Here is a 27,733-nt window from a genome sequence, read left to right as displayed (position 1 = left end):
AAAGCTTTCAAGCCAAAAGTGCTGAGCTGGTGAGCAGAGTCATAGTACATAGAAATATGTGTCTGTGGTGTTTTGAGCAACTGGCAGACAGTTGGTATGTTGGTATATAAGATAGCCGTTCACAGTGGACACAGATGCTTCTTTTACTCCTCTTTCAAACCTGTCCTCTCTGTCCAACATGTGAACATTTGCATCCTTAAAGCAGTGACCTTTGTCCTTTAGTACAGCCGAGCCTTGTCCCGTGGAGGTGGCTCTTCTATGTTGTGCGTTTATAAAGTGGATGTTTGGTGTCTCCAGTGTAGAGGTCTGAGCACTCCTCCCTACACTGTACAGCTACGCTACATTGTTGAGGTTGTGTGTGGGATGAACCAGTTTGTGTCTGAGTGTGTGGCTGGGTACACTGGGATGTCGTGCTTGGGGAAGACTCTCCTGAGTTTCTCTGATAAACCTGCCACATGAGGGATGACAGTTGTTCTGTTTGTCCTTCTGATCCTCTCCAGTTGGTGTCTGACCGTCTTTGCTGTGCATCTTAGTTGATTTGATGAAAGCCCAGCTGGGATAACCACATGTTTATGAGCTTTGGTAAATGGTAAATGGCCTGTATTTATATAGCGCTTTACACATCCAGTCATCCACACATTCACACACTGGTGATGGCAGCTACATTGTAGCCACAGCCACACTGGGGCGCACTGACAGAGGCGAGGCTGCCGGACACTGGCACCACCGGGCCCTCTGACCACCACCAGTAGGCAGCGGGTGAAGTGTCTTGCCCAAGGACACAACGACCGAGACCTTCCAAGCTGGGGCTCGAACTGGCAACCTTCCAATTACAAGGTGAAAGCTACAATTGCCCGGGTGGTGGGAGTCAAAGAGGAGGTACTGGTCCGTGTGTGTGGGCTTCAGGTAAACTTTGCTGTTAACATTTCCATTCTCCCCAGTGTGCACACTACAGTCCAAAAACAGCAAACTGTTATCTTTGTGTCTTCCTGGTGAACTTTATGTTTCTATCCACTGAGCTGATGTGAACCATGAAGGTGTCTTCTTCTTGGGTTTTAATTTTGTTCCAGGTTTCTTCCATATATCTGTACCAGTGGCTAGGTGCTAGAGAGTTCTTTGAGAGTTTGTGCTCGGGATGAACCAGTTTTTGTTTCACAGTGTTGCTGGGTTGGAAGTGCACTGGGATGTCATGTTTCAAAAACTTGAAGTCCAGTCATCTTCTTTTCAAGCTCCTTAGACTACCATGAATAAGAACCTCCACAGAGATGTGGAGGAGTTCCTGTCTATGTTCTCCCTTGGTTCTTCAGCTTTCCTCCACAGTCCAGACACATGCCTGATAGATTAATTTGTGTTTCCATATTGGCCATAGATGTAAATGATTGTTCCTCTCTTTGTGCTAACCCTCAGATCACCTGTGGAGGTGACCCCACCTCTCTTCCTGTGACAGCTAAACGTACCCTAAATTGGTTAAGCTGTAAAGAAAATGGATGGCAAAAACACACCAGCGGGTCGAGACAGCCGTCTCCTTCTCTAAGTAATCACTATCATCCAGCTGCTCTTTGTCTGTTACTATGGCAACCTGAGATCATGGCAGAGGAAACAATTATGGGCTGGTAGACACACACACAGTGCGGCAGTGTATGTGTATGTGAGAACATCCACATGTGGTCACCCAGATGTAGTATTGAGCAGGTCAAAGAAATCAGGAAACAAAGCCCAGCCTTGACATTTTTGTCCTGCCTTGTTCACACATGATGTGGCCCAACTATCATCACATCTCACGGCTGTGGCACAGCTGAAGCCCTGGAGGTGAGAACATGGTCATCACAAACATGATTTCTGAGTGGCGACTCCACCCATGCCAGCCTCAGTACTGACACAAAGAACAGGTCTGAGTCTGAGACGCTGCGGGCTGATATACAGTCACTGACCTGAGTCCAGCTGGCCTTTCTTTTCCTTCTCCTCCACCTCACACCTGTCAAACCAGTTTGACCGCAAAGGTGTACTTTCCGCTTGTTGTGTCCAGGTGAGACAGGTGACATTGTCTATGTGCTGAGCTATTTTAAAGATAGTGTAGCTCCTAAATTAGATAACTCCTGGTTAATGCCCACTCTTACTACACTATTACTGCATTAAACCAAAGTCCTAGTTATTTTGAGGCATCATCTATATTACCTTTAATAAAGGACATAACGCCTGAATGTAAAGAATCACCAGAAAAACCCAATAAAAAAGTCTTCCACAGATTTAAGGCCACATCGCTGCTGAACTTTGGTGCAGCACTGACACCTGTTGCTTTTTTGATGTGGCAGCAGCAGAACATTAAAACAGCTCATTTATTCAACTTTTTGTTTTTCTGGTAAAAATCCAATTATATCAAACATTGATATTTTATTAACCCTTCAGAGCCCTTAAACCCCAGAGGTAATAAAAGAAATCCCCCCTGAGATTTCAGATATTTGTCTTTGTCAGCAGGTGGTTTCTGCCTATTTAGTACTGACCATAACAAGAATTTAGAGGAAAAGGGGGTGGGACTCATTTCAGTTCAATTTTATTTATATAGCGCCAAATCACAACAACAGTCACCTCAAGGTGCTTTATATTGTAAGGCAGACCCTACAATATAAAGCATACAGAGAAAACCCAACAATCATATGACCCCCTATGAGCAGCACTTTGGTGACAGCGGGAAGGAAAAACTCCCTTTTAACAGGAAGAAACCTCCAGCAGAACCAGACTCAGGGAGGGGCGGGGCCATCTGCTGTGATTGGTTGGGGTGAGAGAAGGAAGACAGGATAAAGACATGCTGTGGAAGAGAGACAGAGGTTAATAACAGATATGATTCAATGCAGAGAGGTCTGTTAACACATAGTGAGTGAAGAAGAAACACCTAGTGCATCATGGGAATCCCCGGCAGCCTACATCTATTGCAGCATAACTAAGGGAGGATTCAGGGTCACCTGGTCCAGCCCTAACTATATGCTTTAGCAAAAAGGAAAGTTTGAAGCCTAATCTTGAAAGTAGAGATAGTGTCTGTCTCCTGAATCCAAACTGGAAGCTGGTTCCACAGAAGAGGGGCCTGAAAACTGAAGGCTCTGCCTCCCATTCTACTTTTAAATACTCTAGGAACAACAAGTAGGCCTGCAGAGCGAGAGCGAAGTGCTCTAATAGGGTGATATGGTACTACAAGGTCATTAAGATAAGAAGAATAAGCCCTCACTAACCTAGGACAGCATACTACCAGGGTAAACTAATTTCCCCTTGTGGGACAATAAAGAAATTGAATTGAATTGAATTGAATTGAATTGAATTGAATTGAATACTAGCTGTCATTGATCTTCATAAAAAAGAAACAGCCCCATGCCCCCTGTTGAGCCACACACTGCAATAACCTGAACTAGTAATGACTATATGAATTTTTCTACAAATAAAATTTTAACCATTAGAGGAAAAAGGTATTTACAGCGGTCCCACAAATCTATAATTAAGTGCAGCAACTTTAATGATTTTAATAATCCATCCATTATCTTTGGCTTAAATGAAATTAGGTCATGGTGGTAGCTGGAATACCGTGCTTCTCCCCAACACATCCCAGCTCTCCTGAGGGATACTGGGGCTCTCACAGGTCAGATGAGAGATGGAATCTCTCTGGTGGGTTCTCGTCTACCCCGGGGTTTTTTCCTGGAACACATCCACATGGAGGTGCTCTGGAGGCACCTAACTTGCTACTACATCCACCTACCTTGCAGAAGTAGTGGCTCTACTCTAAGGCTGATCCCAGCCACCCTGCAGAATAAGCTCAATTTAGCTGCTTTTATTCACAACCGTGCTCTCTTGGTAATTACCCAGATTTGATGACCACAGGTAAGGGTTATGATGTAGATTAACTGATAAACTGGAAGCTTTTTCCATGGTCTCTCTGGCTGGCTCACACTGGCTACCAGAGATGGGCAGTAACGTGTTACTTGTAACGATTACTGTAATCTGATTACTTTTTCAGGTAACGAGTAAAGTAAGGGATTACTATTGCAAACGGTAATTAGATTACCGTTACTTTCCCGTAGGAACGCTGCGTTACTGCGTTACTAAAACCGTGATTTTTTGCGAGAATGTCTCACGACAGTGACGTAAGCGAGTGCGACGTTAGTGACAACAGCTGTGTGCAGATCAACAGTGGATCACATATCGAGTGCAGAGAGAGTATGAGTGTGCAGCGTTTAAAGCGTGGAAGTACTGACCTTACTTTGAGTTTGATTCCATAAAAAGTGACAAAAACATTAGTGTCCGCTGTGCGTGTGGGAAGAAAACTTCTTTTTACAGCGAAAAACCCCCTAAACTTCCAACAAGCACCGAGTAGCTACGACGTAATGGGAAACTCACAGAGAAACTCGCGGATTCTTCCACTGACCGCAGCACACCTGCACCAGGGTAAACCTCCGCCTACCACACTCCTGCTTTACAGGTGAAAATAGAGCAACAGGACCGCTGAGTCTTTGACTTTATTTATTTTCTGCTGTGTTTTACTTGCATCTACTTGAAAGACTGAGTGTAAACACACAAAATATTTTATTTTATGTGCTGGAATGTGCAGAAAATAGGTTTACATGTTAAACTAATTTATTCAACTCAGAGAATGTTGCAGATAATTAAATGTTTGCTTGATGCATAAAGTTAAAAGATTAAAACTAATAAAACAAGTTTTAAAAAGAGACTTTTCCATTTGATTACATTTTGTATGATGGATTATGCAGAAAAAGTAGAATTGGGCTGAAAGATCTATCACTTTATCACCTACTCAGGTTGTAAATCGTGTTTTTAAAAAGTAACTAAGTAACTAAGTAACTAATTACTTTTGAAAATGAGTAATCAGTAAAGTAAGGGGATTACTTTTTGGGGGAAGTAATCGGTAATTAGTTACTGATTACTTTTTTCAAGTAACTTGACCAACACTGCTGGCTACAGGTTTTGTTTTCTTTCTTTCCCCCCCCCCTCACTCACTGTACATGTATAGCACTGAGGTGTTCCATATTGTAAATAAACCGTCTTTGTTTGTGTGCAAAGAACTCTGTCTGCGCTTGAGTCCGTCCAGTAGCCATGACAGCTTTGCCTTCTGGCTCACCTCTGTCTTCATCACTGCAGTCCGGTACAATGCCTTCATTACTCTGCACCAATGTGCTGGTCCAACTCCAAAAGGTTTAAGGCTTCTCCTTCACTTGAGCCAACCTCTCTACCCCAACCCATAGGAAGCTTTTGACTGTTTTCCAGCCAATAATCATGGTATCAGTCTTGGAGGTTCCAACCTCAGCCCAGTCAATACACACTCTCCAAGTCTACAAATCAAATGTAGGCTGAATGGGCGAAGTCTCATCATCCTTCCATCCACCTTGGAAGGGTGAAGATCTGGACCACTATGTCTGTGTAGGTTCTCAGTCATCCAGGTCATCGTAGTCAAAGGAGCTTGCAAAGAAAAGCGTCTGGACTTCTTTAAGTTGCTTGAAGACGTTTCACCTCTCATCCGAGAAGCTTCTTCAGTTCTAAGGTCAAATGGTGGAGAGTCCCAGATTTAAACCTAGTGGGAGTTTCCCCCCACAGAGGGACAAAAGGACCCCCTGATGATCCTCTAATCGCCTGAGCCAAGGTGTGAAACTGGGTGTGGGTCCCAATCAGCCAGAGTTTCGGGTGTGTTCATTGTGAAACCTGGCCCCACCTTATCATGCGAATTCCTGAGGTCAGATGGTCCAGGATGTGAGTGGGCGTTAAGGCGTCTGGGGAGGATCTCAAAACTGGATTATAGATGGCAGAGAGTTGGTGTCGTAAGCCCCGCCTCTGTTCAAAGATGGTCGCTCACAGTGGACATAGATGCTTCTTTCACTCCTCTTTCAAACCATCTGTCCTCTCTGTCCAAAATGTGAACATTGGCATCCTCGAAAGAGTGACCTTTATCCTTTAGATGCAGATGGACTGCTGAGTCTTGTCCTGTGGAGGTGGCTCTTCTATGTTGTGCCATGCGCTTGTGAAGTGGCTGTTTGGTCTCTCCAATGTAGAGGTCTGGGCATTCCTCGCTGCACTGTACAGCATACACCACATTGTTAAGTTTGTGTTTTGGCGTTTTGTCTTTCGGGTGAACCAGTTTCTGTCTGAGCGTGTTGCTGGGTCTGAAATACACCGGGATGTCATGCTTGGAGAAAACTCTCCTGAGTTTCTCTGATACACCGGCTACATAGGTGTACCATCTTTGAACAGAGGCGGGGTTTACGACACCAACTCTCTGCCATCTATAATCCAGTTTTGAGATCCCTCCCCAGGCGCCTTAACGCCCACTCACATCCTGGGCCATCTGACCTCAGGAATTCGCATGATAAGGTGGGGCCAGGTTTCACAATGAACACACCCGAAACTCTGGCTGATTGGGACCCACACCCAGTTTCACACCTTGGCTCAGGCGATTAGAGGATCATCAGGGGGTCCTTTTGTCCCTCTGTGGGGAGAAACTCCCACTAGGTTTATATCTGGGACTCTCCACCATTTGACCTTAGAACTGAAGAAGCTTCTCGGATGAGAGGTGAAACGTCTTCAAGCAACAAGTCCAGACGCTTTTCTTTGCAAGCTCATCTGGACCACTGTTCCACAGCCAGGTCAGAACCTGCATTTCTACTACCACATCCAGTTTTCAGCAGTTGGCTGGATCTTCTTTCCCTGCAGTCTGGAATAAACTTTTCCCAGGAGACTGAGCAGAGCCATGCCCCAGTAATTGAAGCACACCCTCCGGCCCACCTTTTCAAAAATGGGAATCGCAGCCCTGATCTACCATTCTACAGGCACCAGATGAAATCAAATATAAACAGGCATTACAGTGTTAATACTTACATGCTGATCGCCCTTTTTTGCCAACCAAATGCTTCAAGCTCCCCCCTGGCCTGGCTCACTGAGAGTTCTGGTTTCACCAAGGTTCAGCTGTGTGGCAGGTAAGGCAGGACTCAAACCCAGCACTTGGAAACCTAGGGGTTTTCAATTTGGGGTGAAGTTAAGCAGCTTGAACAGATTCATTCTTTCTCTTCTATTAATCTCTCTAGTGCAGGGGTCGGCAACCTTTCTGATGACGAGTGCATCTAAAATTTCCTCAGAAGTCAATGTGCCATATGAATTTAATAACACTCTATTAACAGTTACACACTACAAAGAACAACTTGGAATTACATTTGTTCGCAGATGTTGGCAGCTATCAGCGAATAGTTCTCAGCTATTTGGAAACAAAAAATAGACACTTTAACATGAACATAACAGCAAATGAACCGTACAACAGAAAATGCAAATGCTATTTATGGTCTCCTCACAACAGTGATAAGAAAAATAAACTGGGCCAATATGGCATGTTTGTCAATACAGGGATACACATGTTAATGTGATCTCTGGTCTCCCACTGAGAGACACAGGTCTCCGAGTGTCCAGCATTCAGACGAGACTTACAAATGTGTGCAATATGATCCAGAAATGTAAAGTTGTCTCTACAAATGTGCACGAGTGTGTTACATTTGAAGCTTTGACCGCACCCGCTTCCATTTATAAACACGTGAAAGAGTCGCCTGAGACCGAATGATCACGTGACATGCCCACCTGGCTTTACGTTTCCGTGACTTTAATAATGAATGTTTCCTACCTGGAGCTTATCTTGAATATCATGTTTTTCCTCTTTTTATTAACATTGTGCTTCTTTTTAGTACAAGTACCATCCATCCATAAACAAGTAAGATACTCATGTCTTACAATTGTTAGTTTTAACCATTTTAAAAACGAACAACTTAGGGCAAAATAAGCAAAAAAAAAACACAATGCAGTGCAATACTAATGTTTTGTTTTTTAGACCAAATCCCTTATACAGTTACAGACTCTGATGATGAGCAACCTCCAAAATAAAGCTTCCTCAGGAAAGTGCCAGGTAATAATGTAATGTTTAGTGTGTGTGTATATATATATATATGTGTGTGTGTGTGTGTGTGTGTGAGAACAGGAACCTTTGTAGACGAGTTGTGTGTTAATTTTTTAAACATTTTTCTAAACAGCCTCGGCCGCTCTGCAGTCTGCCCCCAACATGATGCCCCGGGCAGCTATGCGACCTCCCCAGCAAATAGTCTGCGTTCAGTTCCTTCTCTAACGACGGTATGCTTTGAAACAACGAGCTGCATCACAATTTCATTGTAATCTTAACTTCAAAACACTAATTTATGCTGCTGAATGTCATCATATTTTGCTTGTTTAGATTTCTGAGGCAAGTTCTAAAATGTTGTACTTTGACATTTTGCATAGGATTTCATGTATGTTAAAAGGCTAAATTGTAAACAGTTTTAACAGATTGAACTACTCAAACCTAAATGCAAAATGTGAAAAATTATGGATAGTTATATATTTTTTTGTCATCACAATGCTTATCCAGTTTATCACAAGCCAGTATTTGTTGTGTTATTGTTCTTTTCAACAGATGCAGCCTTCCAAAAGCTTATAATCATGGTGACAGAGCTGATCAGAGAAGTCAGGGACCCCGGCGAGGAGTTCAGAGCCCCCGTTAATCCTGCAGCACTGAACCTGTTGATGCTGGGGTATTGCCTCTGGATTAGCCTTTGCACAACATGGATGAGATGAACAACTCTGCAATGACTGGAGGCAAATGAAGCAATGGTCAGTTCTTAAAGGTTATGTGACTTTTGTAACCCTGAACTTTAGAAATTGTCAAATTCAGTTAAACTGCTTAAAAATGTCGTCAAGCAACTTAAAGAAGTCCAGACGCTTTTCCTTCCAAGCTCCTTAGACTGCTTAAAAATGGCCTTGTCCTGTATGTTCTGCTTGAATATACAACATCAGGCTGTCATTGGAAGATCTAACAAGCAGGAATAAAAATGCATTTCACTGCAAATAGTTTTTTGCCTCTAGCAAATTGGGCTTTGAGCTTTTCAGCTAATGGGCTCTTTGGGAATCAAAGTCAGGCAGCAGTTTACTGATTTCTGCCTTGTGACTTTCATCTTAATCAGCCTAGTAGTTTAGATGCTTTCTCCCTGCTGAAGACAACTGACAAGAGGTTATTCATATTTAAGCTCTAATTTGGCCTTTTTTCCTTCTTTCTGTTTGTTTGTGGCCTAGATGGCCCGACTCAGCACGTGGGGGTAAACGCTGTTTCTGAGTTTGCCTTCGCCCAAGCAGAGCAGAAATGTCTCCACTACGCTCCAGATCAGATGGGTGGTGCAGAATGGTCGATATTCAGCCCGAACCCCGAGTAAACTTTAAAAAAAAAAAGTGACTTGTAACCAATACATGTAACACAACTTTTTAAAAAATATAATAAATTACTTTGTTACTGATACAGAGATGTCTTTTTTTTTTGCATATAATGGGTTTCCTGTTTGTGGATCATACACAATTGTCTTTTTTGCAGGTTTAAGTATTGCTGGTAATTTGCAGCAGTTTAGTATTGATAGAAATGCCTATTAAGTACAGTTTTTTAAGTACTGAGTTTTAATCATGATTTTATTGTTTCAATAGTAACTAAGGGTGCAAAGTGATAGAAAATCAACATCAGAGTTCAGTGATTCAGTATCAGACTCTAACATTGTTTCAACATTAACAGTGTTTGACAGTTTGACGTTAAAACAATGTCAGCGTTCAACATTGATTCAATATCAAATTCTGATGTTTCAACATTAACAGAGGGTGCAAACGTGACGTTACATCAATATCAGATTGATTCAATAGAATTGCCTGATATTGATTTAACATTGTTTCAATGGATATTTTCTATCTGGGATTGTTCCCTCATCCACCTGCTGTCTCGTGGAAGCTCTGCTATAGCCACACAGCAAAATCTCCAGTGTTAGATTAACACTGGAGATTTTGCTGTGCACCACCAAGAAACTGAGTTATTTTTACACATCTGCCAGCATCTGGGCAATCCACCACTTTTCATTGTTTATACCGTTCCCAACGACAAAAAAAAAACTATCGGCCCATAAAAAGGAAAAATCACCATCAGGATGATTGCCTGATGGCCAGTCGAGCTATGGTTAGCTATGGTTAGAGCCCACTCCTATCATATTTTTCAGTAATTAACACTTCAATAGTAAATATGAACAAGTCATCTTTATGAACCAGCTGTCGTCTTTATTCATTTTCTGCCACTTCCTGTTCTGATCTTTATTCTGCAAACCTGTGTCCAGTTTGCTCATCACCTGTGTGTGTCAAATCACAGTTTTCACGTTGTTCCTGTTTCATGATCATTTTTTATCATGAAGACAAAAGCCAGCCTTTCATCAGCCATGTGGAGATGAGGAGCAGCAAGAAGCAGTGAGGTGTGGTGGAGGTGAGTGACCAGCAGAGGGAGACATAACTCAGAGGACTCAGCTTCCAGAGTGAGGGATGCTGGGAGGAGGAAGAGGAGGAGGTGACACCAGCAGAGGCTGCAGAGATGCTAACAGCTCAGACACACAAACACACTCTGGCAGGAGCTAACTGCTAACACACGCAGAGAGACAGACACTCACACAGGCAGAGAGACAGACAGACACACACACACACACACACACACAGGCAGACAGGTAAAGGCAGGCTGAAGCTGGCAGCACACACACTTTGTGTGAACTAGCTGCTGTTAGCATGCTGTGGAGAGAAGGCTAATCTACTGACACACACACACACACACACACGCAAAGCAATGCAGTGTCCAGGGCTTTCAATTGGACGGTGAGTGATTTATCAGTTAGACCCTTAGGTGTGTGTGTGTGTGTTAATATGTTGATGACAACTGCTATGTGCTGCTGCTGTTGCCATGGAAACAGTCATGTATTTGTTCTGTCAGAGAAGTCACCTGTCAGACATCGAACATGTGATCAGTGCCAGGTGAGTAAGAAGGTGTGTAGCTGTGCAGCCACAGTTGCAGAGTGCTCCTACCTCTGTGTACTGCTTGGTACAGCAGTATGCAGCTGCGCTACCACACTGAAGTCTAGTTCTCCTTTGCCGGTGAAGATCTGGAACCTGCTCGCTAGAAGTTTAACTTCCAGGGAAAAGCTTCTTTATTTTGGAATGACGTCAGACACTTACAGAGGTTTTCATCAGATTTATCAACCATGATTCTGGTTTTGGTTTCCTGCGCTGGATGAGGTTTTTGTGTTTGATTGATTGCTCTACACTCTTGGTGTAACTGCAGCCCATGGCCACCAAACGTTAGAACGCCTCAGAAGAGAATCCCTGTCAGTGTGGACGTGAAGCTGTGTGCAATCTAAACCATGCCGCAGCAGATTAATGACTGCCCTCATGTTGTGGACATTCTCAGACATTCTCTTGGCAGACGTGTGGTCCATTTTTTGGGATATTCTTCAGTAGTTTGGGTTGGGATCATCACTGCTGGCAACTAGGAGTTAATGCAGTGTTTCAAAATAACTACCCAGAGAGCTGCCTGGAGAGATCTCAGCATGGTCACCAGTAGTGTAGTAGTGTGACGTGCTTCTACTTATACTGACTGTGTGTTCTTGGTTGTGTGTGCGAGCACAGGTGCAGATGTAGTCAAACCTCAGATTGACAAACACTTGAGTGGGGGGCGGAGCCTGCAGGTGGTGATGTCAAAGCGAGGAGCAGGAGGGCGGGGTAAGGGGGAGCGACTGGACACCATGGCAACTCTTCAAGCAGCCAATGAGGAGCTCAGAGCAAAACTGACAGAGATCCAGATCGAACTACAACAGGAAAAGAACAAGGTAAGGACTACAAAACCCAGAGTATCCCAAAAAGTTGATCCTGTTTATTTGGACGTTTTCAGTGGGAGAAATGTTTCATCATCAAGTGACGTCTTCAGTCTCTGCTGACTGCAGGTTTCCCCAAACTTATAGACAGTTCATTGCACAATAACTGAAAGTAGCCCACTGAATGAACAATGGGCTGTGAGTTCAGTTTATGATCATTAGTATGCAAAGTGACATGACCACTGATCAGTGTCCATGAGTACCTTTCACAGAGAGTTGGAGAATGGCTGCAATCACAGCATTGTAAAATGGTAAATGGCCTGTATTTATATAGCGCTTTACACACACATTCACACACTGGTGATGGCAGCTACATTGTAGCCACAGCCACCCTGGGGCGCACTGACAGAGGCGAGGCTGCCAGATACTGGCGCCACCGGGCCCTCTGACCACCACCAGTAGGCAACGGGTGAAGCGTCTTGCCCAAGGACACAACGACTGAGACTGTCCGAGCCGGGGCTCGAACCGGTAACCTTCCAATTACAAGGCGAACTCCCAACTCTTGAGCCACGATCGCCCCCATGGTGACAGATGGACCCTTAGGCCCCCTCCTCCATTCAGAGATGGTCTTTCCCCTGACTCCGCCCACAAACCAGCGTTCCTCCCTGTCCAGGATGTTACATCCTCATCATTGAAAGAGTGTCCACTGGCCTGTAGGTGTGAATAGACTGCAGAGTCCTGGCCTGATGAGGTGGCTCTTCTGTGTTGTGCCGTCCTCTTAGCCAGAGGTTGTTTGGTTTCCCCGATGTATAAATCCTGGCACTTAACAGCGCACACTCTGTTACTCTGTGGGGGGAAACTAACCTCACAGCCCATTGTTTATTCAGTGGGCTGGTTTCAGTCATTATACAAATGTCCTGTTTATAAGGATGTAAACCTGCAGTCAGCTGAGACTGAAGACGTCACCTGGATGATGATGAAACGTCTCGCCCACTCAAAACATCCAGATGAACAGAATCAAACTTTGGGATTTTCTTACCTGGATGATTGAGTATGCATCAAGAAAAAACTCAGAGTACCACAAAGATTACTGCAAAAATTTCACAGTACTCAGAGTAATGTAATGATAATACTGAGTACTGTAGGTGAGCCGACTGGAGAGGGAGAAAAGTCAGGAGCTGAAGGCAGAGCATCACCGGGCGGCGGTTGCTGTGACTGAGCTGAGGACCAAACTCCACGAGGAGAAGCAGAAGGAGCTTTCACTCACCCGGGAGACGTTACTACGGCAACATGAGATGGAGCTCATGAGGGTCATAAAGATCAAAGATGGTGAAATCCAACGTCTTAATGGACTGGTGCTCACCTTAAGGGATGGATCCACAGACAAGGTGAACCACCTAAAGCACACCTGTCCGACACCATCCATCTGTCCATATTGTGTTCACTGCATTAAGCTCCTCCTCCACTGTACACACATATTATATGAACTTGGCCACGGTGATGTTTGTCTCTTGAGACAAATATATTTGGATGAGGGTGGAGTGCTAAGTTATCAGCTAATGCTAGCTAGCTTGGTTAACGAGTTGCACCTGGGTGCATCACACTGCACAAATGACATAAGAGGTTGGCAAAGAGTGAATTTAACTCAAGCATGTGACACAAGCAGGCCATGAAGCAGGCCAGCAGATCAGCTGTTCTCAGCTTCTGCACATCCCAGTAATAAATATCATTTACTGCTGCTGCCTCTGCAATTTCACTGTAGAAAAAATGTAGTCTGTTATGTTTAATTTCAAACACTTCTCATTTTAGGCGTAGTAGCTGTTGGAAAATAAAGCTTTAGCTGTTTAACATACAACCCCTCATAATGTATTCCCGGTTAGATACCATATTTCTAGGCTTTTCAGGGCCGAGTACAATAACCTCAGTTTGATCTGAACTAAGAAGCAGAAAGTTAGCGGCCATCCAGGTCTTTATGTCTTTAAGACATTCCTGCAGTTTAACTCATTGGTGTGTGTTATCTGGCTTCATGGACAGATAGAGCTGGGTGTCATCTGCATAGCAGTGTAAATGTATGCTATGTCTTCTAATGATGCTGCCTAAGGGAAGCATGTATAATGTAAACAGAATTGGTCCTAGCACTGAACCCTGTGGAACTCCATAATTAACCTCAGTGTGTGAAGAGGACCCCTGCAGCACAGTAGCTGTAATACCTGCATCTGGGCTGTATTCGTTCTTTACCGCCAGAGGACACCATTGGCTCTTTGTTCTCATGCTATTCAGGTGAGGAGCGCCCTGCTGGGGGAAGTGGAGGAGGCGAGAAGGAGCTGGGAGGCGGAGCGTTGTCGCTTCCAACACGAGATTCTTGAGCTGAGAGGAGCAAAGAGGAATGCTGAGGAGGCGCTGACATCGGCTCAGCAGGCCTGCCAGGCCAGAGCGGCCGAGCTGCGATCAGCTCATCATCAACACCAAGAGGAGCTTAACAGGACCAAGAGAGACTGTGAGAGAGAGATTCGCCGCCTGGTAGGAGCCTGTGACGCACACATGACTGTTTACACATTCATGATAGCTACACATAACCAGGCGCTGTGTGTTCAGGTGGCCGAGCGGCTCATCTGCTAATCAGAAGGTCGGTGGTTTGGATACTGAAGCGTCTGACATATCACAAACATGGACAGCTTTACTATTAGCATTACAACTAAAGGTAAACCTAGAAAATATAAAGAGGTTAAACACAGAAGACAGAATGAAAGAAACACAGCTGCTGCACACAGCACTTGTGTGCTGTATGAGCATAATCGGCCAGCTGCAGCTGCTTCGGCCTCATCCCGTGCAACATCTAAGGTGGGTAGATGATCTATGAAAGTCCTCCGCCATGTTGCTCGGGGGCGGCCTGGGTTGCATCTTCCGTGGACATGACGACCCTGGGCAGTCAGTGCGGGAGTTGGCGTAAAATGTGACCTCCAAAGCATGTGAGCACGTGTGTGCTCTAAACACTTTGTTCAGTATAATTGGAGAAGGTCTACTAAAATAATGAAGTTCAGCTCATTTGAAGACAGGAGACTAAAAATGGCGACTGTAAGTAAACAGATTTATCAGATCACAGCTCTGTCGTTAACACACAGTAGAATTTGATGGATTAGAATTGAGTGTCTCACTATATTAATGTTTAGAGACAATTTTAGTTGTTTATTCTTCCACTGCAGGTTTGGTGGAGTTGTGTAATGTTCTGATGAAAAAATAAAAACAGAATTTAAATGTAGAATTAGACTTCCTGCAGATTTATGCTTATTAAAAACTCAAAAATGCGTTCTGGCAAAAATGAAGTCCCGGTTAAGATGAAATTCCCAACTGCTGTGACTCTGGAAACATGGGAATCATCAATCCAGCGGCATTTTTTTAAATAGAAAACGAGCGTGAAGGGTCGTTTTCTGTTTGGATGCAGAGTTTAAACCTGACCAAAGCATTGAGCAAGCAGCTGTCGTTGTGCAGTCAGTTAAAAATATTAAACCATAGACATCGTGCAACTTGTCTCTGAATAAGATGAAAAATGTGAAACTGGCAGATGAATGAGCCACTAAAACTGGAGCGTTCCTCTGGTGGACTCTGATGAATAAATGCATTATTATGAAAGTGAATACATGAGTAACACGGAGTGGTACGACACAAACACAGACTGGTGCAGTACAGAGGCTGAACACCGGCTCACTGAAACTCCGCCGGGGACAACGATGACCTAAGACATCAACCTAAGCTGCTGGCCCAACTTATTTCTCTCAAAGTTAAAAAATCTGTGATTTTATCACGTACACATTAGTAAGATACGGTATCACGTACAAGGTTCATGCCTCAGGCCATGGAACGAAAACTTTTCAAGATTTCATTTTGACCACTGTCCTCGGTCCCGAACCCTCCCTCACATACTTCCTTTAAGGTAGAACGGACAAATTCGTACCCCAAGACTTTGTGTGGGTGGTTACCAGGTTACACTAATCTCACCTTTTAGGTTAGTGAGTAAGTAAACGTACTGCTCGCTTACATATGATGGGGTTGGAAGTTCACAGTAAAATCACAGATGCAAACTAGATCCAGCACCAAAGCAGCTGCACTAACATCCTGCAAAGGTTACCTGAGACATCAGCCAAAATAATTTATCATGGGCAGAGTCACAAAACTTTCTGACTCTAGCTTGTTTATGAGCGTGTGCACCTGCAGATTTCTCTGGACAAACCCGAAGCTCAGATACTCAGTGTGCTATACACGAGTCATTCAGGTACAAAAATCACCTGCTTCATTTTACATTACAAAGACTAGAAAGTTGTTTCTGGACCTGACTCTCACTTGTGTGTTTGAAATAACCCAAGCCTCAGTTCTCACCCCTCACCTGTCTCTGATAAAACAAAGACAGCTGACTAACCTTGCGTCCTCTAATCTGTCTCGCTGTCTGTCGCTCACCTGTCCGTCTCACCTGTCTGTGTCTCACCTGACTGAAGAGAGAGAAAACCGAAGGACGTAGCTGACTAACCCCGTCTCCTCTAACCTGTCTCAATGTCTGTCTCTCACCTGTCTGTGCGCAGATGGATGAGATAAAGCTGAAGGACAGAGCTGTCAGTGTTTTGGACAAAGCCCTCGGTCTGCAGGCTGGACACGCCCACCGCCTCCAGCTGCAGACTCAGGCTGCTGAACAGCAAATTGCAGCCCTGAGAGATGCACAGAGGGCGGGGCTAAACCACCCCACTCTTAACCCTAACCCCAACAACGCTCCTCACATTGTAAGCTCCGCCTCTTCCTGCTTGTTTAAACTGCATGTGAAAAAGCCATCTCATTTGCTTCATGTCACAAAAGCCCCAGAGCATTACAGTGGGAGTTCCTGTTTGTGTTGTGCTACTGATTCATGACTTATATACTGTGTCACCCTCAGCTGTGTGCCAGGCACAAGCCTGCACCAGTGCAGAAACAAAGCAGATTCAGCAACCACTGGGACTGAGCCTGTCGTCATGGCTGCGATTTATGATTGTGACTTTAGTGATACAAGCCTGCTGTATTCACCGAATATTCACAGCACCACAGACCAAACCGCAGAAGTCAAAGACAGGATAATACCTACAGAGCAGCTGGATGCTGCTAGAGATCAGCGTCTGACAGTAGGCAGCATCTCCCTACTGTGGTGTCTGCAGTGTTTCCCTTCACTGTTCACATAGACCAGAAGGAAGGCAGCAGTTTAGCTAAAATAATCCAGCAAACATTCCCCAATGTCAGCTCTCAGGGGCTCTGTGTATTTTTTAACATCCCACATCAGGCTCCTTCTTCATCAACTATCAATATACTCAACATTCACTGAGCCATCCAAAAACCTGCACAGGTGTATGTGTTCAGGTGACTAATACTGGGAGGACAAACAGCATCAGGGACCACAGCAAGTACCAATACCAAGACAGTGCTGTGGTCTTGTGTTGAGACAGATTTTTAAAATGTCACAAAACTGAAGCCTAATTTTAAAAGTAGAGTGAGTGTGTACAGAAGAGGGGCCTGAAAACTGAAGGCTCTGCCTCCCATTCTACTTTTAAATACTCTAGGAACAACAAGTAGGCCTGCAGAGCGAGAGCGAAGTGCTCTAATAGGGTGATATGGTACTACAAGGTCATTAAGATAAGATGGAGCCTGATTATTTAAGACCTTGTATGTGAGGAGCAGGATTTAGAATCCTGGATTAAACAGGAAGCCAAAACAGGAGAAATCTGCTCTCTCTTTCTAGTCCCTGTCAGGACTCTTGCTGCAGCATTTTGGATCAGCTGAAGGCTTTTCAGGGAGTTTTTAGGACTTCCTGATAATAATGAATTACAGTCGTCCAGCCTGGAAGTAATAAATGCATGAACTAGTTTTTCAGCGTCACTCTGAGACAGGATATTTCTAACTTTAGAGATGTTGCGCAAATGGAAGAAAGCAGTCTTACATATTTGTTTAATATGTGCATTGAAGGACATGTCCTGGTCAAACATGACTCCAAGGTTCCTCACAGCGTTACTGGAGGCCAAGGTAATGCCATCCAGAGTAAGAATCTGCTTAGATACCATATTTCTAAGATTTTCAGGGCCGAGTACAATAACCTCAGTTTGATCTGAATTAAAAAGCAGAAAGTTAGCGGCCATCCAGGTCTTTATGTCTTTAAGACATTCCCTGATGGGTAGATAAAGTTTGGTATTATCCTCATAGCAGTAAAAATGTATGGCAAGCCTTTGAATGACACTGCCCTGATACTGATATTTGCCCTAGTGCAGAACCTTGTGGAACTTTATAATTAACCTAAGTGTGTAAAGAAGAAATTGGAGTCTGTTATTTAGATATGATTAAAGAAACCACAGCAGTGCATCGTCTAATCGCTGTAACTGCACTGAGGTCTACTGGACAGATCATTTGTAACCTTCACTAAAGCTGTTTACTGTGATGAGCTCTGAAACCTGACTGAAACTCTTCAAATATAGTTCATATAAACTGTGTTTGAATGTGTTAACACTAACCCTTTCCAAACTGTTGAGTTGGTATCTTGATGCATGCTCTATCATCCAGGTAAGTAAACCCCAAAAGGTTGATTCTGTTTATCTGGACGTTTTCAGTGGGAGAACCTTTTTGTCACTCATCCAGGTAGGGCTGCTCGATTATGGCAAAAATGATAATCACGATTATTTTCACTGAATCTCGATTATGTGATGATATTTATTTAACAATAACAATGTGTTGAATAATGACTTTAAAGATTGTCACAAAATAATCTAAAATAGTGCAAACACTGATAACAGTGCAAATGTTTGCAGTATAACAAATCAATGAAAAATGTAAACATCTGTGTTTAGTGAACTTTGCAGTGTTGCTCTGTGGTGCAGCTACGACACCGAGGAAAGTTTACACACTGTGTCTACTTGATCCACGTCTGACTGAACCCATAATGTTTCCACACCACTGAAGTTTTTTTCCTCTCTTTTCAACCAACAGCAGTCACTCTCCTCTCCAAATAACTTCTGCTGAGCTTTCCGAGCTTCCCTCGGGTCCTCTTAGTCAGCGGTCCCCAACCCCCGGGCCTCGGACCGGTACCGGTCCGTGAGTCGTTTGGTACCGGGCCGCGAGAGTTGACGCTCAGGCTTGAAATGTCTGGTTTTCAGGGTTTTTATCGGTTTTCAGCGTTATTTTGTTATCGTTTTTATCGTTTACTCTGTTTTCCTGGGTCTTTTCATGTGTGTTATGAATAAATATATATAAATATAAATATATTTATTATATAATATAATATATAAATATAATAAATCTTTTTTTTTTTCGGTACCGGTACTAGTTTTATTTTGTTGTATTTATCCGCGACACCTTAAAGGCCGGTCCATGAAAATATTGTCGGGCATAAACCGGTCCGTGGCGCAAAAAAGGGTGGAGACCGCTGCTCTTAATCGTGGTGACACGTGTTGGAAATGCAGAGAGGTGCGCTCGATTTGCCACACGGAGCAGCGCGAGAGTAAAGCACGAGGGAGGGGCTAATAATCGGCTCAGTCATTTTTAATGATCGTTGAAAGCCCAGATCGTAATCGAGATTAAAATTCGATTAATTGAGCAGCCCTACATCCAGGTGACTTCTTCAGTCTGACTGCAAATTTCCAACCTTATAAACAGTACGTTTGCACAATGACTGAAACTAGCACCACTGACGAACAGTGGGCTGGGAGTCAGTTTCATAATCATTGTTGAGATGGTACTTGACCTAATGACTGCTCTGTGACTGCTAATATCCAACATGTTTTAAATAACACAGTATAATACCCCCTAATAGTTAGACTGAGTCACGCTGTACTTCTCTCAAAGTATACCACCAGAGGCATCTTTCTTATAAATAATACCCCAGTTGCCCAGCAGAGTGTTTCAGGGCCTTCCTAGCCATCCTAACAGTCTTGAAGTGTACAGCATGGTAAAGTCCTGAGTTACCATCCAGGCTAATTTGAGACCGGAAATTAAGGCCAATAACAGGTTGACTTCAGCCAAACTTTTTGCTGTTTCACCTCAAGAAATGTGGTGTCTACACAAACTACATGTGCAGTCTTCTTCTACAGACCAGGCTCAAAGGGCTAAGGTAGACAGAGAGAGACAGAAAACTTAGGCTTTTAAAACAAACTTGGAGCTAACCAGACCTTTAACACTCTAGCAGAAAGATGCACTCAACTTTCTCATGGACCTTTTAAAATTTTACTGACTAGTTATCAGAGAGTGATAGAACACTAAAATGGGATGTCTATAAGTAAAAGTCCTCTGTAAAGGTTTGTTGACTTTGTGCCAAAGTTCCTTAGAGGTTCACCTTTTAACACCATTTGTACTGTTACTGAATTCTCTTAAGATTTCAGTTTGTTCTGTTTGATTTTCAGTTTGTTTCAAATTATATTTTTAGTAATTCAGTGTTGAAGAAATTCCTATTGTATGAAAATACAAAAGAAACTTTAGATTTTTCATGTGTTTGCATGCTACCTCGCTGATGATGCTTGAATGCAGTTTGCAGTTAGGCATTTGGTTGGTGGCTGACCTTTGACCTGGGCTGTCGTTCTTGTGCTCAGTCTCAGGAGGATCGTGACACTCGGAGGTTTCAGCTGAAGATAGCTGAGCTCAGTGCCGTCGTCAGGAAGTTAGAGGATAGAAATGCTCTACTGTCAGAAGAACGCAACGAATTGGTAAAGCACACACACACACACACACACACACACACACACAAAACCTTATATTCGACCCATTGCTCATTTCTTTATTTATCTCTTTACCTGTCATGTGTGGTAGTTTTAGCAAACAGAATCATGGCCTGAATGCTTTGTTGTGCCAAACACATTTGTTTTACCAAGAGGAGAACTATGGCCTCTCTGTAGGCTCCTATTGTTAATCTTTTTTTTGTTTATATATATATATTTTTTTACATTATTATCAGAGTGGGTGTTGTGCTGAAGCAGACAGGAGGTTGGAGGCCAGTTTGGTGAAGGTGGAGAGTCTAGGTTGATGCAAACAGGTTCTCCAACTGCTGCATCTGTAACAAAACACAAAGCACCTGAAAGACACAACAAGGCAAGATTCTCAAACATACAATTTTGTCATATGTGGGAGAAGATTGTGAGCGTTTGTATGAGCAGTATGTTTCTTTTTATGTCAGTGCAGTGGTGGCCTGTTGGGTGAGTGTGGAAATTAGATGCGATTAGATTTGAGGAGACATGAGCAGATGGTCAACAGTGCTCATCGCCGCCTCATAGGGCTGCTTGATTATGGCAAAAATGATCATCATGATTATTTTCACTGAAATTAAGATCTCGATTATTTGACGATATTTATTTAACCCTTTAAGACCTACCATAGAACCAAGTCCGCCAGAGCTTATATTATTTTTTTTACATGTTGTAGTGCCATTTGTGGGAGCATTTCAAGTTGCTATACATCAATACAACTGTTATAGCCCATATTTTAATAATATGTATGCATTAAGTCCATAGTAACTACATTAATTGCAAAAAAGTGCAAAAAACTACAAAAAAATTGAAAATCGTTTTTGTTTTTTTTGCATATATTTCTACTTGGAGAAATTTAAGAGGCTCATCCCTCAAAACTTTAAATACAAAAAAGTTGTAAAAAATAGTTTACAACAACAGGAAATTTATTTTGAGTGTCTTGATAGTTTTATTTTGGAGATACAGCAATTTTTATATACTGCAGGAAAAACGAAAAACAATCCTATGATGCAAATTTGCAAAGAAAACAGCAGGTGCATCAAAATAAACTATTTCCAGCAGAGCAATTTGAGTTCCAAGCATCCCAGAAACTATTCAGAAAAGTCAAACATGACTTATAAAAACACCAGTATAGGCTTTTAAGGCCTACAAGTAAAAAACTACATTTTCTGCGAAAATGACGTCACTTCCGGTTTCGGGCAGGAAATGGCGGACATGCGATAGTTCGCGCTGACCTCCTTTTCAATGTGGGAAGTGTTACGAACAGCTGATCGGATCGGCAAAGCGTGTTTCTGGAATATTGTGTTTTTGTTCCTGCAAGCGCTTTTTATGCAATTTTTGCAAAGCTTTATGTGGAAGGAAACCGTGACCGAGGACAAGCTGATGGCATCAGATGTAAGTACAACTCCTCCGGTTTCATATGCAAAAAAATTATTGCGCTAGCTTACGCGGTTCAGGTTCTACAGGGATTTAAAAATAGTTACGCAAAATGGAGCGTGCTGCTCTGACCGGCTTTAAAGGGTTAACAATAACAATGTATTGAATAATGACTTTAAAAAATAATATAAAATGGTGTGCAAATACTGATAACAGTGCAAATGTTTGCAATATAAGAAATCAATGAAAAATGTAAACATCTATGTTTAGTGAACTTTGCAGTGTTGCTCTGTGGTGCAGCTACGACACCGTAGCAAAGTTTACAGATTGTGTCTACTTGATCCACGTCTGACTCCGCGAACCCATAATGTTTCCACACCACTGAAGTCTTTTTTACCTCTTTTCAACCAACAGCACCCACTCTCCTGTCCAAATAACTTCTGCTTAGCTTTCCGAGCTTCCCTCGGGTCCTCTTAATTGTTGTGACGCGTGTTGGAAATGCAGAGAGGTGCGCTCGATTTGCCACACGGAGCAGCGCGAGAGTAAAGCACGAGGGAGGTGCTAATAATCGGCTCAGTCATTTTTAATGATCGTTGAAAGCCCAGATCGTAATTGAGATTAAAATTCGATTAATTGAGCAGCCCTACCGCCTCAGCAGCCCACCCACCAACCTCTGGGTATCACATATGTCCCCAGACGTCCTATGTGTATGGTTATGTGTCCTGAACTGTAATGACTACAGTGTAATTAATGGCTGTGCAGCACAGTGAGCAAAGTCCTACCGATTGAGGCCTGTGAGGCATATATTCCCCCTCGTGATATTACGTGTGTTAGTGTTGTGCTGTCAGAAGAAGCGGGGAAGGAAAAAGCATGTAGTTCTCAGCACATAAGCCTGCAGGTTCTCAAAAGCCCCCAAGGCACAGACCGGACATCTCAGTGTGGGCCTACCCACCCCACCAGGTGAAGCAGCCAAGGGGATGCAATGCACCCCCACACAAGCACGGTCCCAACCAGAAAATGGGCAACCCCAGCACCAGGGCCCTGGACCATGCACACAAAGAGAAGAAGCCTGGAACTCTCTGGAACACAAGGAATTAAGGTCAGAAACAAACTCAGTTACTCGCCTCCCTCAATGCTACCCGGAGCATCTCCTTCCCCCTCAGAGCCCCACGTGCTCCACCTGCCAAGCAAGCAACTCAAACCAATCTTCATCTACCTCTGGTTCACCTTCTAACTATGTTCTCCTTTATTTGCAGTTACTCCACATCCGAACACACTACATTTCCCTTCCTCATGTTTCAAGTTTATTTTCGTGTTTGTAATAAAGCCTGTGAGAAATCTATCTGCTGTCTCCATGTTTGATCTGCGCTTCGGTCCACGTTCACATACTGGCTCCCGGGCCCCCTTCACACAGTGAGGACTATGCGATGTATTTGTTTCCATATCTAATTCACTTACATCAGCTAAGATGCACAGCTTGGCTGAGGTTGGGATATGTCAACTAAACCATGTGGATAGGTCTCTGCCAGGCACGTGCAGAGGGGGGGGCTAGAGGGGCTTGAGCACCCGCCCCTTTAAACCTCTGCACGGCCCTGGTCTCTGCCACAACCTCTGAACAGGTGTACAAGACCATATACGGTAGTGTGTATATAGTTCTCAGTAGAGTTACCTCTGCAGTGTTTGCATATGCTAGAGTCTGCAAGACCTTTGTGGAACATCCTTTGTCCTGTATAGTTTGTTCTATGGAGAGTTTTGTATTGTATGAGTTGCTGCATTACAAAAGCTTTTTCCAGATGTGTTCTCCCTGCTGCCCCGTCATACCACTCTCACAGAGCGCTGTTTTGAAAAGCACCCTGAGTGACTGTGCATGCACTTCCCTATAGATTCCCCGAACATAAAAGGCAAATAGCTCACACTGTATTGGCTGCTATGCTGGAGATAGGGGTAACAGAAGAATCCCACAGTTCCTGGTGTAACCCCATAGTTCTTGTAGTTCCTGTGTGGATTATCACAAGGTAAATGAGGTATCACAGTTTGATGCTTATGCCCTGGGTCGATGAGCTCCTAGACTGGTTAGGTACTGGATATATCCAGGGGATAGATCCTTGTCTCCAGAGTCTAAGTAAAACGGGCCTTCTCCACTCTGTATGGTTTGCACGAATTCATCACACTTCTGTTGTTCTGAGCCCCAGTCACCTTTCTCATGGACCAAGTGCTGCATCCAAACACTTCATATGCTGCTCCCTACCTGGATTAGATTATGATCCATAACAACATCTATGTGGAGCATGTGCCGGTGGTCCTGGAGTGCCTGAGGCAGGGCTGACGGCCAACCGGAAGAAGTGTGTGGTTGGACAGAGGTACAGTATCTGCAGTGCCACCTGGGAGTTGGATAAGTGTGTCCACAGATGGAGAAAATACAGCTATAACATCCTGCCTGCGTCTCATGACCAAAAAAGACGTGAAGTGGTTTTTGGGGCTGGCTGTTTGTGTCTGGCTTCATGAAGCTGACCAACACTTTGGCTGATCTCACTTGAGAACGTGCACCAGAGGATGGGTCAGTGCCAGGCAGCATTTGACCTGGTCAAAGAGGCTTTTTGTGGGGAACCTCTGCTCCACACCCCTGACTTTTCCCTTTCTTTCATTCTGCAGATGGATGCCTCAAACTGGGCTCGGGGCTGTTTTGCCCCAGCAGGTAAGGGGGGTCGACTGCCCTGAGACAGAGGCCATATACAGCACAGTGGAGAAGGAATGTCTGGCAATTTGGTGGGTGGTCGACTGCCTTCGTTATTATCTCTTGGGATGTTCATTCAGACCAAAAACTGTTGCAATAGCTTCACCGCATGAAGGATCTCAATGTCTGGATCACCCAGTGGTATCTGGCTCTCCAGCCATTTAAGTGAAAGGTGCTCTATAGGCTGGAGGCACAGATGGTCATGGCTACGTGGCGAGTTCTGGCCTGCGGCTCTGCTGGAAAGGAGAGGCTGTGCAGCGGGCTCGGAGGCAGTTCCATGAGGGCTGGCAGAGCAGTTGGGACTGATTGTTTAATCGTGCGCTTTCTATTTTAGTAGACAGCTAGGACCGGAGGAGGTGACCTGAACAGAGTTGATCCAGGTGATTGTAAGGAGCTTGGAAAGAAAAGCATCTGTACTTCTTCAAGTTGCTTGAAGACATTTCACCTCTCATCTTCAGTTCTAGGGTAGATGGTGGAGAGTCCCAGATTTAATTAATGTCACCTGACCGTACTGGAGTGGTGGAGCAGTTCTGAAAATTACAATTCAAAGGCAGAACTGCTGATTTGCTTCAGCTGATGGAGTAGTATAATATTAAGAGTGTCTGTCCTCAGAAAAGAGGTTTGTGAGTTACCACGCAAAAGTAAACATCAGCAAATAAGCTTACTGTATGGTCTGTATTTCCAGTTTGAATTTCTCTAATATCTACATTGTGTCTGATTGCTACTGCTGGTGGTTTGATGAAAATGACAAAAGCAACGGGGGAAGCAGACAGCCCAGTCTGGTGCCCCTCTGTAGATTGAAGCTGGGGAGTAAGGTTGTTTGTCCTAGCTGATGTGCTTCGAGAGGTGTATGAATTTCCAGTTTACCTGGTCAAATGGTTTCCTTATGTAGGGTCCTTATGTTGGCTGGTTTAAGAAGTACACTGACAATGGCAGAGTTCATTCTGAATTTGGTTTACCATTCTGAAAAAAGTGGGTGCCAATGTTGATGAAACTTTGCTGGAAAAGCGTCTCGACCTGGGGCTTTATTGTTTGGGAGATGCTGTAGGGCAGGGGTGCCCAATCCCGGTCCTCGAGAGCTACCGTCCTGCAGCTTTTAGATGCATCCCTACTCCAACACAGCTGAATCAAATGGTTTGATTACCTCTTCAGCATGCCATCATGTTTGGCAAAGGCCTGATAACAAGTCATTCATTTGATTCGGGTGTGTGGGAACAAGGATGCATCTAAAAGCTGCAGGACGGTAGCTCTCGAGGACCGGGATTGGGCACCCCTGCTGTAGGGCTTTGTGAAATTCAGACACTGGAGAGGTGAATCCAGAGCTGTCATTGTTTGCCGTTTAGTTTCAGTGGATTTATATTGTTAAGAAATTCTTCAATGTCAGCATGGATTAATCTGGGGTGAATATACGTTTCCTAATTATTTGTTGTGCAGTACTGTTCTCCGTTGAATCCTTATAGATGTTTTTTCTTAATTTATCTTTAACTGGTTAGTAAGGAATTTTCCAGATTTATTGCCATGTTTAAAGTTCTTCAAACGCAGCATTTGTGTCAGAAATTGTGTTTTATTATTATTAATTATTTCATTTAACTATAGTTTTAGTTTTCTCAGGTTGTTAATTGTATGTTAATAGGGAGCTTCTAATGATTACATTTTCGGTTCTATTTTATTTGTGTATTATTTTGTCTTTCCTGATTTTCAAAAAAACACCGTTATATTCCTGGAAGGTCATTATTATCTTTCCCACTCTGATGTCCACTGATATGAACACCAAACATCGCAAAGACCAAAATCACTCATGTGTTGTTTGAGAATGTCGGTAGACTTCCAGTTCCTTTGACTCACAGCTGTACTGAGCATATCAATTTGTGGATTAAATACCAGGTTGACGTCTCCTCCTATTATAGGAGTGATGTCAGAGTGATCTGAAAGTGAAGTGAAGATGTAATAAAAAGGAGGGCCTATCAACATTTAGTGATCCATATTTTGAAAACATAAATTAAGTATTATAAATCCACCTTCTGGATCTGTAATACTGTTGCTAATGGTCAAGTTTATTTTTCTGCTAATTAATATGGCTACATGTCTTTGTTTTACCGTATTTACCGCACTATAAGGTGCACGTAAAATCCTTAAATCTTCACAAAAATCGACAGTGCGCCTTATAATCTGGTGCGCCTTATGTATGAATTTTGGTTTGTGCTTACTGACCTCGAACCGGTTTTATGTGGCACACTGTGCTCAAAAATCTGTCAAAAAAAGATTTTTAGTGCCACTTTTTGGAGCATTACGGTTACTGTTGCCAGGAGCCTCGCGGAGTAATACGTACTGTGCTTCAACACAACATTACCGTGTTGTGTGTGTATAATGACTCCAAAATGGCACCCGCGAAGAGACACGCTTACGAAGCGGATTTTAAACTTCGAGCAATTAGTTATGCAAAAGAAAATGGAAATAGAGCAGCTGCCAGACAATTCGGCATTAATGAGTCGATGGTGCGCAAGTGGAGGAAGCAAGAAGATGACCTAAAACAAGTAAAGACAACCAAAAGGAGTTTCCGAGGGAACACGGCGCGATGGCCGCAGTTAGAGGACAAAATTGAACAGTGGGTTATTGAACAGAGAACAGCAGGCAGAAGTGTCTCTACAGTCTCTATTCGACTCAAGGCTACAGCAGCACGTGACGTGCAGATTAACAACTTTCGAGGGCGACCTTCTTGGTGCTTCCGTTTTATGAAAAGGCATAATCTCTCAATCCGCACAAGAACTACCATCTCACAGCAACTGCCAAACGATTACAAAGAAAAGTTGGCCATTTTCCGCACCTACTGCCAAAATAAGATCACTGAAAAGAAGATCCGGCCAGAACACATCACTAGCATGGACGAGGTCCTCCTTACCTTTGACATCCCCGTGAACCGTACTGTCAAGAAAACAGGGACCAGTACGGTATCTATACGCACCACAGAGAACGAGAAGTCATCCTCCACTGTAGTTCTGGGCTGCCAAGCTAATGGCCAGAAACTACCACCCATGGTCATTTTCAAGAGGAAGACTTTGCCAAAAGAAAAGTTTCCGGGCGGCGTCATCGTGAAGGCTAACTCAAAGGGCTGGATGGACGAGGAGAAGATGAGCGAGTGGCTGAGTTTATGTCAAGAGACCGGGTGGCTTTTT

General features: G+C 43.6%; 2 protein-coding genes and 1 long non-coding RNA gene across 7 annotated transcripts in view; 2 read left to right on the top strand and 1 right to left on the bottom strand.

Annotated features, from left to right (window-relative positions):
• LOC146569168 (uncharacterized) overlaps positions 1-27,733 on the bottom strand; it is a 228,821-nt gene that overhangs the window by 71,898 nt on the left and 129,190 nt on the right. The gene's annotated exons all lie outside the window — the stretch shown is intronic.
• On the top strand, positions 6,636-9,264 carry LOC146569175 (uncharacterized). The gene is made up of 4 exons (XR_014893537.1): positions 6,636-7,936; positions 8,061-8,157; positions 8,477-8,673; positions 9,133-9,264. It is a non-coding gene; the product is annotated as an uncharacterized LOC146569175 (long non-coding RNA).
• jakmip3 (Janus kinase and microtubule interacting protein 3) overlaps positions 10,412-27,733 on the top strand; it is a 44,061-nt gene continuing 26,739 nt past the window's right edge. For 3 of the 5 annotated variants that reach the window (XM_085285503.1, XM_085285502.1, XM_085285501.1), the window contains exons 1-6: positions 10,412-10,725; positions 11,533-11,732; positions 12,863-13,105; positions 13,998-14,237; positions 16,292-16,486; positions 20,300-20,413. In XM_085285503.1, the coding sequence (XP_085141629.1) occupies positions 11,598-11,732; positions 12,863-13,105; positions 13,998-14,237; positions 16,292-16,486; positions 20,300-20,413 (927 nt within the window). In that variant the 5' untranslated portion in view covers positions 10,412-10,725; positions 11,533-11,597. Of the gene's footprint in view, positions 10,726-11,532; positions 11,733-12,862; positions 13,106-13,997; positions 14,238-16,291; positions 16,487-20,299; positions 20,414-27,733 lie in introns of those variants that run through there. The other 2 variants (XM_085285504.1, XM_085285505.1) reach the window with 2 other exon arrangements.

Source organism: Mchenga conophoros, linkage group LG8 (assembly GCF_057382185.1).
Source record: "Mchenga conophoros isolate Kocher_MC1m ecotype Shallow Benthic linkage group LG8, M_conophoros_male_GT1.1, whole genome shotgun sequence".
Lineage (NCBI taxonomy): Eukaryota > Metazoa > Chordata > Actinopteri > Cichliformes > Cichlidae > Mchenga > Mchenga conophoros.
The sequence above is the reverse complement of the archived record's forward strand: the minus strand, read 5'-3'. Positions and strand labels throughout refer to the sequence as shown.